At 41.8% G+C, this 13,617-nt stretch overlaps 1 protein-coding gene across 2 annotated transcripts in view; it reads right to left on the bottom strand.

The window, feature by feature from the left end:
• nfatc3a (nuclear factor of activated T cells 3a) overlaps positions 1–13,617 on the bottom strand; it is a 70,161-nt gene that overhangs the window by 34,592 nt on the left and 21,952 nt on the right. For both annotated transcript variants that reach the window (XM_049597102.1, XM_049597109.1), the window contains exons 2-3: positions 10,993–12,175; positions 5,945–6,107 (exon numbers count right to left, since the gene is read on the bottom strand). In XM_049597102.1, coding sequence (XP_049453059.1) covers positions 5,945–6,107; positions 10,993–12,175 — 1,346 coding nt within the window. The remainder of the gene's footprint in view (positions 1–5,944; positions 6,108–10,992; positions 12,176–13,617) is intronic.

Below are 13,617 nucleotides of genomic sequence, written 5' to 3'. Positions count from 1 at the left end.
GATCATTATGAGAGGTTTTCACTGTAACCTCAAAAATGTTATTAACATTTGCACATTATTATTAATATGCAATATTCAAATTTAAAAAGGACTACATGTATACATATATATATATATATATAGCTACATGATAAAGCAGAACACTGTTCATTCTTCAGTTGTATTTTTGTAAATAATTTCTTTGAAACATCAGTTCAAAGGCTCTTTTAGCAACCAGTGGAATATGAGGGGGAGAATTTCTGTTACAGGTGTCCTGATTTGTTGTCCCTTACATGTGAAGAAGTGGTGATTGTTCTCATGGATAAAAGCCCTACAAACATAGATGACTAATGATGGGCTTCAACAAAGCCACACTGTGACAATATCATTAGCCCTGAGTGTCAGTCTTTGCGTAGGAATACGCAGCATTCCTTACAGAACCCTGAGTTATGAATCATGTCTGTCAAAACAATTCAGTGTAAACACTGTCACGCTTTCTGGCCTTTGTTTGTCTGGCTACCACACATACAGACAGAAAAGGGGCTAACTGCTTTGACAATTGCCAGCCGAGGCTTTATGACACCAATCTCTCTTTAGATCACTGATCAGCAGCTGATCTAAACCCTCTCACTTTTCTTATTGGTAAAGCAGTCAAACTTCTGAAAACTGCAGTCTCATGTCAGAGCACAAGTTACTGTCACATTAGCATCTCTACTGCTTACTAAAATGCACCACACACTACACTATAATGCTTTAAAAGTCCCAAAATGATACAGGTGGCAGAGTACACACACACATACACACACACACAGACCCACAAAGCACCAGCTCACCACATCAGCTTGTTGAAGTGTAATAACAAACATATTGAAATAATCTAGCTATATAATTCTGGGTTGAGCTCTACAATAGGATCTCCACCGTGGCTCATTTGCCGCTTATTTTCTGTGGCTACACTTCTTAACAGCTCCTACATCCTGTGTCTGGGGCCCAAAACCGCAGGTTAGAAATCACTGACCTAAAACTGCTTCTCAACTCAGCCATTAAATTCTACACAGACATGCTGAAAAATTCACACAACCTCTCTCCCTGAGAAATCTGGATGAAAGCCACTGGATGAGAGGTATGAGTAACAAAATGCCTTGTTACTCAAGCCAGTAGACGCCCAAAGAGAAACTTAATGAAACTAGAATATTTCCTGCTTATAGAGGGGGTCAATTTTGAAACCAGTCTCTGTATACCACATCTACAATCCTGTCAAAAGCACTTGCTGGGTGGATCCTTCATAACGACAAAACAGCATATCAACTGAAAAATTTTACAATGGGCTGCTACATGTGCAATAGGTGTTTGTTTTAATATAGGGGGACTTTTTATTGTGTATGCTAACCATCCAGGTATTTTATTTTTCTTCTTTACACTTAAAAAAAACATTTGAATTTTGTGTTTTTATAGAATTTTATAGAAATTAAATTTCAAAACTTGCCACAAACAACACAAACACAAGGCCAGTAGCCTCACAGTTTGCTTCACCATAATCTGATCAGTCAAACACCTGTTGGGACTCCCACCTAAAGGCGATTGAGCGATAAAAGCCAATAGTTGGCCAAACACAGGAAAACCAGGTAGTGGTGCCTACATGACAGGACAGAGACATCCATGAGTTTGTAAACAAAGCCTGGGCCTGTCTGACAGAGTCTGCCAATGCCTTGTCGGGTATAGATTATGTTACTGTGAGACAGAGTTTGAAGCCAGTACTCCACCTGCTGAAGGGGAATAGCTTAGTAGAGTGTACAGACGTCTCAAAACTGCAACCAAACATTGCCTGAAAGAGAACTACTGAGATCCATCCATCTTTCAGAAAGGACATTTAGCACAGGAGGAAACCTGGTATATGCCACAAAACTACTCTCAAGCTTTCTGATCAATTGCAACTTTTTCTAGTGGCTACCATCACATGTATTCCACCCTCTATTTCTTTAGGAAGTCAAAACTCGATACAAACTGCTTCTGAGGGCTCCACCTGCACTAGTTTTTTATTGTGCTGTCCCAAAACACTGTGCTGTCAGTGCCAAGAAATCTTAATTTGCTGACTTCAAACCGGCCAGATGAAGACATCAAATGTATCCAGAGACAAACAACAGACACAGCCTGACAGTGTGTTGCCTAGTGGGTGGGATGAAAAACACTATGTCAGAGGAATTCAGGGTTAACACACCACGGAGAAGACATCATAATAACTCTCTCTCCTTCCTCATACACACTAACACAACATCACAAACTCTTTTTGATCGTTAACATATGTAAACTAGACGAACCCCACAGCTCCGTCTTCAGAAATGTCTTGTTTTTCTGTTGACACAGCAGCTCAGTGGTGCCTTGATCTGGGCAACAGGGTAGCCGCAAAAGGAAGTCATCACCCTGTCCAGATGGCAGCTATGCTGTCATACGGTGACATCACGCCACCAGAGTCAAAACCCAAGGAGAATCAAAGTCCCACAGAGCACAGAGGCATAGAAGTACACTCTGTAGACAGGACAGTCGCTGGACTATCAGCAGCTAATGTGTTTTTAGACCTCTAGCTGTACACCAATATTTGCTATCATAACAATAAAAGGCCCCTTCTTAATGTTGCATGCCAAAATTTTTAATGTTTATCATATCTAAAATATAGTCAAATGTGTCCAATCTATCTATTTAAATTCTGTGGCAGAGAAACTGCAATCACACATGTTGGCACATGTGTCATTCAACCTTCAGGGACTAGCTTGCTTCACACCTACAATGCACCTGGGAAACATGATATGTGCAATCTTGTTAACGGTTTCAAGTGGTCTGACCCCCTTACTTCCAACATATACTGGGTCAAAACACTGGCTGAATGACTTTGAGTTCCCCTCCGATAATGTCCCATGTTTTGGCTTCTGAGGTGTGTTTTTATTGTTTTAATTTTAACTCAGATGTGACCTTTTATCCAGCATCTCAACTTTTGTTCTTCTGATAACCTCAAACAATACTACAAAGCCCACTGTAAGTGGGTGTGTTGGTTTTCGTGTTTCTATGAAAACAGTAATGACATCACAGGGTGAAGAAACGACCTTTCAATGTGGTACTTTTTTGCACAGAGCATCAAAAAGACGCTAAGAGGACCAACAATAGAGGACTGAGTGTTTAGTAAACAAAGACTAATTGTTAGACCTGCTGGACAAGTGCAGATACTATCACATAGCACAAGCCAGCTGTTCATTTTATGTTGATTGTCAGTGTTTTGTAGTGCCTGCACTATAAAAACACCCTGAAGGTAGGTCGTGTAAGATTGTAAGCGTATCCTAAAATATTCTGGAGTAAAGCGTTTTCTGTAAAATATGAAAGATCTTCAATACAGAGGGAATCAGTAGTTATTTCTGGATTAGCAATGTAAAACATTGTTATTGATTTCTTCAGTTTAATATTACATATACTTTATAATCAAACACATAATTAAATAAAAAACAGACTCACTGGCTCACTTCTCCCTGCCTCATAAAACTCCTTTACCGACACATTTTCTATCGCAGGACTCTTGCAGGGCTCTGCAAACCACTGCTCATGACAAGCAAATGTTTGTGTGCTTCTAACGCTCTGTCTGCTCCCTCTGTCCGTGACAACACATTGCTGCTTGGAAGTGCGTTCCAGCGGAGATATATTTGATTCTCATTTTCAGCACTGGTAGTGGCAGCTACAGGATGTCTACGGAGGAAACACTGACCTCTTTCACTTTTCGTAAATACCTGTACAGGTCTAGGCACCGGGCCAAATCGCTTCATAGGAGATTTATTATATGGCAATTTATCAAGAACAGAACAAAGTAATTTGTAAACCTTGCTCACCTAAAACAAGCACGAGTGGCAATAAACTTAACTTCTCTTGTGGCTTATCATCTGTTTTTGCCCCCTTGACCTAAACTGCAGTTAGCTTTAATTGGAGTTGCTTTAGATTCTAACCCCAACAAAAACTAATAATCATAATAACATCAAACAAAAACATTAAAAAATGAAATGTTTGTCAGTCATCTTCACACTAAAGTAAAACCGACTGCACAGCTATAACCAAACAATTCCCTCTGGGGATGAGGAATGAGGGCATGTGTGGCAAATGCTTGGTTGAAAACATTTGACAGCTAAATTATGCATCGTCACATATGGCAGGATAGAATCTTGGTCTAACTGAGGTTGAAATGGTTAATGATTGGCCTGGAGGGAGCCTGCATGACTGCATGCATGAGGACATAGGCTGTTTCTAAAGCAACAAATGGCAGTAATTTGGGCTTCCTTGTTGTTTCAGGAAATTTTGTGTCCACAGCTGCTGGATTATGTTTTTTTTTTATTGTTAAATCTTGTGTATATTGTGCATAATGAATGAGTGTTGACTGAGTTAGCCTAAGGACAATCCTACTTCCCATCTGTAGTCCCAAACAATGACAACACATGCTGCCTGCAATCAATAATAACAAAAGAATAATTAATACTAATAATTATACATAAATTTGGCTGAGTTTCCAATGCATTTCACATGTCTTACCACAAATATTAAAAATTTCATTTATATTTTCAAGAACATTTACTTTCACAGATTTGTCACGTGGGGTCATGGTGTACCTGGAACCAATAATATACTGTATTTAAAGCCATAAACAAACTAAACTCATCAGTGATAGCAAGTTCACATTTAACTTCATTCAAATTTTACTTATTCACTTTCACAAAATTTGACAACGAGACATAATGTAGGCACCACTGCAATGCTACTAAAGTAGATGCAAGTGTACAAGTCTGATTAGACAGCTGAGGGAACTGTCAGTCTGAAGACAGCCATTGTTGGGCTCTGCGACAATGGTCACGGTCCAGCTCTAAGGCCCTATCCTAATCATACGCACAAAGGAAGCTTGTCACTGTGTTCTTGAAATATTAATGGGACAGAAATCTTCCGCTATTGCTCTTTCTCTCTCGACCTCACTCGAAGAGAAAAGCAGCCGTAGCTCTGTGTCGGCTCACCTAGTCTCTCGCAGGTGCTATCAGATGACCGACCAGCTCACTGGTCTATAGTGGCAGCTCTCTTGGCTGCCTGCTTGTCTTCCTGCCTCAACAGGTTGACTGACAGTCTTGCTGTGGGAGAAGATCCATGTGACAATCCCCACATGCAAATATGTCAAATGAAACCCTAAATGTAATGCTCATTCACAACAGCCAGCTGATGTTTGAGCAGTAAGGCTGAGCAATTGCTTATCTGTAGTCCAATGATATAGCATTAGTCTTAGTAATAAGTATTGATAGATTACATGTGGATGCAGAAGTCCTGCAACTTCACAGGAGGCAGAGGATGTTCCTTTTGTTATTTAAATATTGCCATCTGTGTTAAAAGGTTGAAGGATGTCTCACTGGATGAACTGTGAGGACAGAATATATTTCACTCACATGCAGACTGTAAACTGGAAAACAGTTTCAGTCTCTCAGGAAGCCGTTGCTAAATTCAGCAAATAAGTTGGGTCCAGATTACTTCTCTTCCTTTCGCGTTTGATTTCATCACTGAAGGCTGCAAGAGTTAGCTGTGTGGTTTACGCAGTGGGAGCTGGATGATAAGTGCTCGGTGCACAGGGTCTCACTTAACTAATGCATGGCCAGCGTCATGTTAACACAGACAGTAAATCAGCCATGACCTCAGAGGGAAATTCAATCCCTAGTATGGTATAGACATCAGCGCTCGTATTTTGTTTAATGGAGCAGAAAACCAAGGTTAATGTTCTGTAAAAGAGATTTTGGTCATTTCTATTCACAAGATGTCAGGACAAATGTTTCTCAATGCCAAGCTTGTTAGCATTTGGGTAATGTCTTAGCTGTTTTGGGGTTTCAACTACAAAATGGTGGAGATTTCTGGCTGAGCAGCAGTAACAGCCTCAGATGCGTGAGAAAATTCTCAAATGTGTTACCTTGACAATTGGGTGGCCACCGGATGCTGCTTTGACGGCTCCTCGGCTGCCCTCGGTCTCATAGTGCGCTCGGTGGTGGGCTTTGGGTTGCACCTCTATCTTCAGGTCATACTGGCCAAACTGGCTTGGCAGCGGCCAATCTAGAGGGGGCAGTGAGGAGGTCCTGAGGAGAGAGTACCACAAGCATGCACACACACAAAGAGGAAGAAAAGATTAGAAGTTTGGTCGGAAACTATGAAGTGCTGTGTTAAAGATTCATTCAAAGCACAGAGTGGGTGGAAAAGTTTGTGGTTGTAGTAATTGGTACACACTGCCCTGAAGCTTAAGACTGAGAGCACAGAATCTTATCAATGGTGAAGGAAGAACATTTTAACAGCTCTAACAGTAAGAATTTCCCTAGTGAAACTCTGCCCGGGTACACACACCTTCACATTTTCCGTATTTAAAATGAATCTGTACATATGTTAATCTACTTGACATCACAGAGTAGGATCAAGCAAAACAACTTCTCTTCTCTAATTTACGGACAATTTTAAAGGACATCCAAAAATTAAAAATGGGGTATTCCCATTTCATGGTCTGAGACAGCATAATAGGTGTAAATTGGGGGCATAATATGCAGTGTACGAAGCCCCACCAGACAGTGAATCACTGGAATGCCCACATGCATTAATCATGTTCTTAAACATAACATTTGTCATAGGTCAGGTTAGGACTTTAAGGTTGAATCATTTTCTAAAGGGGGTTTTCTTTATGAGTCTTGTGTGTGGGTCAATGAATGGGTGGTAGGCTGAGAGTGTCTGTCAGACAGTGAGTAAATTATTGTGTGCCTGTGTGTGTGTGTGTGCATACTGTACCAGTGTATATTTTACGTGTAAAGCACCACAGGGGCTGGCATTGTGTGTTTTTCCTCCCTGCCTCTCTTTTTTTTTATCTGTGTAGGCCACAATCATATTTGAACAGCTGCACTCAAAAATAAAGCACTCAACGGCCTTCTCCACAGAGAAACTGGGTCTCTCCATCTGAGTGCATTAGATCAGTTTATCCGCAAAACATTTTGTAAACACTGGCATCAACCATTAGCATCAACCAAGCCGCAACCTTTTCCAAATGTTGCCGTATCTATTGTTGTTGATTGTGGTTTATTTAATCATATTCAAGTAAATTCCTGCAAAAATACTAAAAATAAACCATAATGATTTTGGAGTATAGAGACACATCTCAAAATGGCCATAAGGGGAGATAATCTGGACCAAATGTATATCCTTAAATCTTTAAATGTTACCAAAACAAATCTCCATAAGATGGTTTTCTTGAGATTAATGGTTTAGTTGGCTTATGTTATTGGTTTACTTTTCTTTAGACATACATTTGCAAATTAAAGTCTACCTTTTTATTCTACTGTGTAATATCTGTACTGAACTTCTACAGTACATGTTTTAATTTGATAAGGTGCTTGAACTGTGGTAAAATCCACAATGTAAACCTCTGTCACTCCTTGACAGTGTACACAATTAACTATTCATGATCCAAGACATCTACTGTAGGGCAGCACAGGCTATACTCTATGTGTGTCATCCAGGTGTTTTGTCTTGCAACAGTTACTAAGTGCAATTGGTTTTTTTTTTAGCACAGCAGTATACACAATCATAAATTAAAGTGCTCGTGTCCATGTGTGCATGCACACTCCCATGGTGTTCATGCATGTGTATGTGTGTCTCTACATCTATGGCTGTGTACATTAGGCCTGAATCAGTGAATTGAATGCAGCTGTACATGCTGCCTCATGGGCCAAGAGGCAGTCCCCTATGCTAGACACTGATCTCTACGCACCGTGTCACACGGTGGCATAAGCCTCTATTTGGCTCAATCCAAGACAGTACAGGCTCCTAGCATGCAAACGCACCGAGTCTAAACTACATGATAGATCACTGACAGTACAAATAATTCTTCAGGGAAAGTTTGCAAAGTTTTTGCCAGCATGGCTGGCTCCCTTAATTCTTCCTCTTCCAAATGCCTGTCAAGTGCGAGCTACGTGCAGACCAATCTGATCAGACTGAATTAAAGACATGTGTGTCAGGCTTTCAGTGGAGCCATTTCACTTTTTAAACGGCCTTACAGACTGGCACCAAATCCAAAGGAAAGACTGCATGTTGGGATGAAAAGGCATGTGTCTGATATTTTGTAGAAGTTAAGAGCATCTAAATGCAGCACTGTGGTTACAAATCTAACTGAGCCACACATATGACATGAAAAGTCACCTCAAACCAATTTAGGTTCTAAGTTGTTACATTAAGCTTAACCGGCCAGGTCGAACATGTCAAATTAGATTATAGGCACGTATACCACAAATAGTTGTCATGATAGCTCATGACATATCCTCCTTCAAAAGTTAGCTTTTGCTGTGTGGTTATCAGTTCTGAGGAACTGTGATGATGAATGCATAGTCTACTGCAGTGTTTGAACAGACAACACCTCTGCCCAATGCCTTTAAGTCTGACTCTCAAACAAGGTTTTCATCTGACAGCAGCTCTATCTAAGATCTAACACAGTGTAAAAGAGGCATCCTAACCCCTATGTTTCCCTCCCAGCAGCCATGACATAACCACCCAGGAAGTGTGCGTTTGCATGGCTGCTACGGTAACAGGAGTAGAAGAGGACAGAGGAAATATGAGCTTTGTGACGGAGCAGAGCAGAAGCAGTGGCCTATGTCCTGCCACAGCATAACCTTTCTCAAATGTCTAAGCCATGGTATAGGGGCTCCCCATCCAATCACATTCCCACAACACACCAAGTCTTCTCTATAGTTTCCATCATCCCAATAGCACCCTTTTCATCCAGTGAATTAGGTTATCTTGCATCTACACATGTTGCATGAATGCAAGGCCCAGTCATGTCTTAAGTCATGAAATGACAACTTGTGAACAGGTGTTATTGCATTACAACTATTAAATTATTTCCTGAAAACTAGTGCATCTCATCTGCTGCTTGCCCAATGGTATACCAGTAAGCATACATACAACCTTTAAACAATAATCCCACCAGTACCTCCGCTGCTGCCACTGTATGAAACAGCATTTCTCATCTCAAACAATATCCCAATCAGTTACATGTTTTTCTCGCAAAACAACTTCTCTTCTCTAATTTATGGACAATTTTAAAGGACATCCAAAAATTAAAAATGGGGTATTCCCATTTCATGGTCTGAGACAGCATAATAGGTGTAAATTGGGGGCATAATATGCAGTGTACGAAGCCCCACCAGACAGTGAATCACTGGAATGCCCACATGCATTAATCATGTTCTTAAACATAACATTTGTCAAAAAACTAGTGCATCTCATCTGCTGCTTGCCCAATGGTATACCAGTAAGCATACATACAACCTCTAAACAATAATCCCACCAGTACCTCCGCTGCTGCCACCATATGAAACAGCATTTCTCATCTCAAACAATATCCCAATCAGTTACATGTTTTTCTCTCTGTCACTCTCACTTTTCAGATTCACACACAAACAAATACAGCAAACTACCAAAACACTTTTAGTTCTTTCCTGGACAATTTCTTTGCTATCAAATTCTAGTCTATCCACTGCTTACTGACAGGATCTGCACATACTGTATTTGCCACAGAGTAATAGTGGCCTTTAGTTAAAAAAAAAAAAAAAGCTTTCAGCAGCCAACTCATGAGTGCCACAATAACTCACTGTAGACAGCTCAGGGAGAGAGGCGTGAGAAGACTCTAGGAAGTAACTGTCTTAACACCCTACCAATTTTTAATCCCACCCACTCTAACCCAATCCCACCCATTCCACCTGGGCCATCTGTTCAAAACACCACTAACTCACATATGCATGCACACGGGCAACTCAACAAGCTTCCATCTCATGGCAGACTTGAGCTTACGCCACCTGTCATGCATGAGCCAGTCACATCTAAAAACTGATTTTTTTTTTGGTAAGTCTAACCTGTATTTACTTACAAGGGCAACGATGAAAATATCAAAAGGCGGTGCATCACGGAGCTGACCCTGTTACCCTGTTATTGTCTGGAGAGTGTTAGGTCTATGTGAACAAGCATTTGTGTTATGTCTATGCACATGTTTGTGTGTGTGTGTGTGTGTGTGGTGGCCCCCTTGCCATATGTGCCCTGTGCTGATTTACAGTGCTAGGGGCCAGTGCACACAAACAAGGCCACGTCTTCATCTGCTGCACACATTGGAGAACGGAGCAGACTCCTCTCCTAAAAAACTCCATTATGAGTTTCTGATTGCACCCATCTCTCTTTAATGTGGAGATTGGTCCTGTGTGTTTGAGTATGTGTTTAAAGGAGTTGGTGCTGTGTGTCCCCCTGTGTTCCCCTCCACACACTAATAAACTTGTATTACTTGTAATGATGTAATGATGTAACTAAGTCAGATTTATACTGCTGATACAAAGCTCAAAGTTCCCCTGTTACTGAACATTGATCGGCATCATCCCATCAACGGGCCTGTTATTAATCTGACGTTCTATTTGATACAGATTTACTGCACTGCTATGTTTACACTTCTCTCCAAGATCAAAAAGAGTTTCCAAACTTTATGACACCTCACAACACTATAAAAACATTCACCACTGAGGTCTATTGTTTGGCCTTGACCAACTAATTGCTGTTAACACTGACAAAGAGGTTGTTATCCCCACTCTACCTTTAGTTTTTGACTCTAAGTTAAAAACAAATTTAAGTTGAAGCATATAATCCATCAAAACAACTATTCCACACTAATACTGCAGTCACAGCGGTTGCTATGTGTTTCTAAAATACTGACAGGAAGTTGAAAAGAACAAATGGATTGCAACAGAAAGTCATTTCAGCTAGTTGAGAAAGTCCTCACTGACATTTGAAAAGATAAAAACATTTGAGTTTTCCTGTCACTTCCTCTCCCACTGAGTCATCGACATCTGCATGAATAATTTGTTAAAATGGATTTGATGACTACATCTGTGAAATAAAGCTGAATTGAGGAAAGATGGTTCATTTTCTCCTCAACATCAGCATATTTACCTGAATATAGGTGTGTGACCAGGCTTGGGTTTATTCCATGAGAAGTGAGAGGGCACTGAGAGGAACTGTTCCCCAGGCCCATCCTTTTTCAGGCTGTGCAGGCCTTCGTCTGAAGGAGAATCTAGTTTAGGAGACATATTTCCTTGGTCATCTAGCCCCAGGTCCCCTTTCCCACTCGGCATAGACGTTCTGTCTTGTGAGGTCTTCCTTGTCTTGGATGGGATGTCTGCCTCAGATGGGCAGCACTGGAAGGGGGACATGCCTACAGAAGGACTGCCAACCCAGGTGTCCTCCGTCACGCTGCCCCTAGGTGAAGGTCCCGGCGTGGGTGTGGGTGAGTGATGAGGAGACAATGAGCCGGGGTAGCAGATGTCAGCGCTAGAGTGGCGCCTTTTCCCGCAGGGTGAGGTTGGACGTGAGGAAGGCCTAGAAGGTGGCCGGGGGCTAAGCCAATTTTCATCAGTGACACTGGTGCGTGGTGAATGACAGGGGGACTGTCGGGGTGACAGGCTGATGGAGTGAGAGTGGTGCACGAAGGCAGGGTGGTGGTGCTGCCAATGGGGCTGCTCCTCCAAAACCCCACTACTGGTTTGAGGGGAGGCACAGCCTGGGGAAGTAAGCGGAGAGCCCAGGGTGAATCGGGCAGCCGCTTCATTTAGCTCTGAGTCAACATCATCATAGACGTGTGAGAATGATTCACAGGAGGAGGCATCAGAGAACCAGCTCCTCGAGGACAGACTGCTGCATGGACTAGGGCTAAGTGAAGAGTCCCGGTATGAGTGGTCCAGGGGCAAATACAGGTGATCTCTGGACAGGGGCCTTTCACCGTGGTAGTCCCCATCAGGGCCATTGGCCCTCATATCCTCCTCACTGGCATCCATCTCCTGCTGGCAGCTGGGGGAGATGGAAGTGATCTGGATACTGGGGCACTCAAAGGCCTTTGGTGCCTCCACAGGAGCAGAGGGCAGCAGAGGGGAGGTGCCATACTTGGAATCTTGCACTTCATAGCTCGGAGGCTCAGATCCTGGTTTGTGTGAGTGAAGGCGTGGGGAAGTGCTGATGATCTGGGAGTGGGACTGCATGCCATGACGAGGCAGGCCAATAGACTGGTGGTTGGTTACCATAGACTGGGGCTGGCCCACATTTAGGATGTAGAATGACGTGTTGTCATCAGGCTCCAGATCTAGAAGAACACAAGAAATGGAAGATTAAGATACATAGTCTGTAGAAAATATTTTCAGCTACTACAGAAGCTTTTTTCACTGTTCCTTAATTTGACTTTATTGTGTCAATGAAAGTACAATAGAGATGACTATTGGTAGGAATATCCAGAGCAATTCATATCAAGCCATTCAAGAGCTTATGCTTGAAACACATTAAAAAAAAACACCAGATTTTAAAGACTACACGTTGGTTGTGTTACAGCTCCTAAAAACACATGCTTGGGATCAGTTATGATGCCTATGAGAGACACAGCTAAGGTTGTGTTTTGCAGATCAGACAAAAGCACTACTAGGCATATGGCTGATACATCAGTCATTTGATCTAACCCACCCTTCATCATCCAGATCCAAGTCAAAATCAGTAACAAGCAGAGCAGAAATTAATAGAGTGTAAAATGAATAATGACATTTTCATCCCAGATTAGAGCCTCTGTTGGCTCTTCAATCCAGCCCGTTAGATCCAAAATGAAACACCGATTACGAGCCTAAACTGCCAACTCAAAGGCAGCCAAGATACTGAAAGCATATTGTATGCTACTCTTTGGGTAGCTGTATATTTGTGCCTTGGGACTCCAGACCAGAGAAGTGATCTGGACTTTATTAAATTTGCTTTTAAAAGAGATGAATGGAGAAGATGTAATTGGTCATTGTTACAAGTCAACCTCCTGATACTGCATTCCTGCTACAAGCAATGTATTCACCCCAACCAGGACTAGTCTTGGATCTGTAGTTACAATAATTGCATAAAATGATTTGGTCATATTGCGCTTATGATTGAGCCCAGTTTCAGGAAATTAGAGGCCAGAGTGTTGCTGGGTAGCGGGCAGTCATACAGGCATTGTTCCAAGAGGGATAACCGATGAACAGCACTACTCAGGAAACAAATTCACACAACGGTGCGTGCTGTCGGCTGTCATCACAGCTAGCGCCGGCAGGCTATTTATACCAAAGGTCATCCGGCACAGGCAGTGAGTACACACACAAACACACATGCACACACACGCACACACACACACAAACAAATAGACAAGAGCCCACTGTCCGCATTGGCACTACTCTGTTAGAGGTTATTGATAAACTTCTACTGGATATGCTCTGCTGCTCTCATTGAAAGTAAACCCCCCACCCCCACCCACCCAGTGTTCGACATGTGAAAAGTTGATTTCACATGCACAGATATTTTCACATTAAAAACGTATTAGGAATCCAAACTGTTATTCCCATATGAAGACTAAGATTTTTTTCTCACTTTTAAACCGATTGTTTACTCTGTACTGCACCACTCACCTAACTAACCTGAATTTTAAGACAAAAAACACACCATATAACCCACTGTGAAGACAATAAAAAGTAAAACAAAGCAAGCATCATGTAACATCAGCCATCCTGTCATGTCCTTTCT

The sequence above is a fragment of the Epinephelus fuscoguttatus genome, linkage group LG2 (assembly GCF_011397635.1).
Source record: "Epinephelus fuscoguttatus linkage group LG2, E.fuscoguttatus.final_Chr_v1".
NCBI classification, from domain to species: Eukaryota; Metazoa; Chordata; class Actinopteri; order Perciformes; family Serranidae; genus Epinephelus; species Epinephelus fuscoguttatus.
The sequence above is the reverse complement of the archived record's forward strand: the minus strand, read 5'-3'. Positions and strand labels throughout refer to the sequence as shown.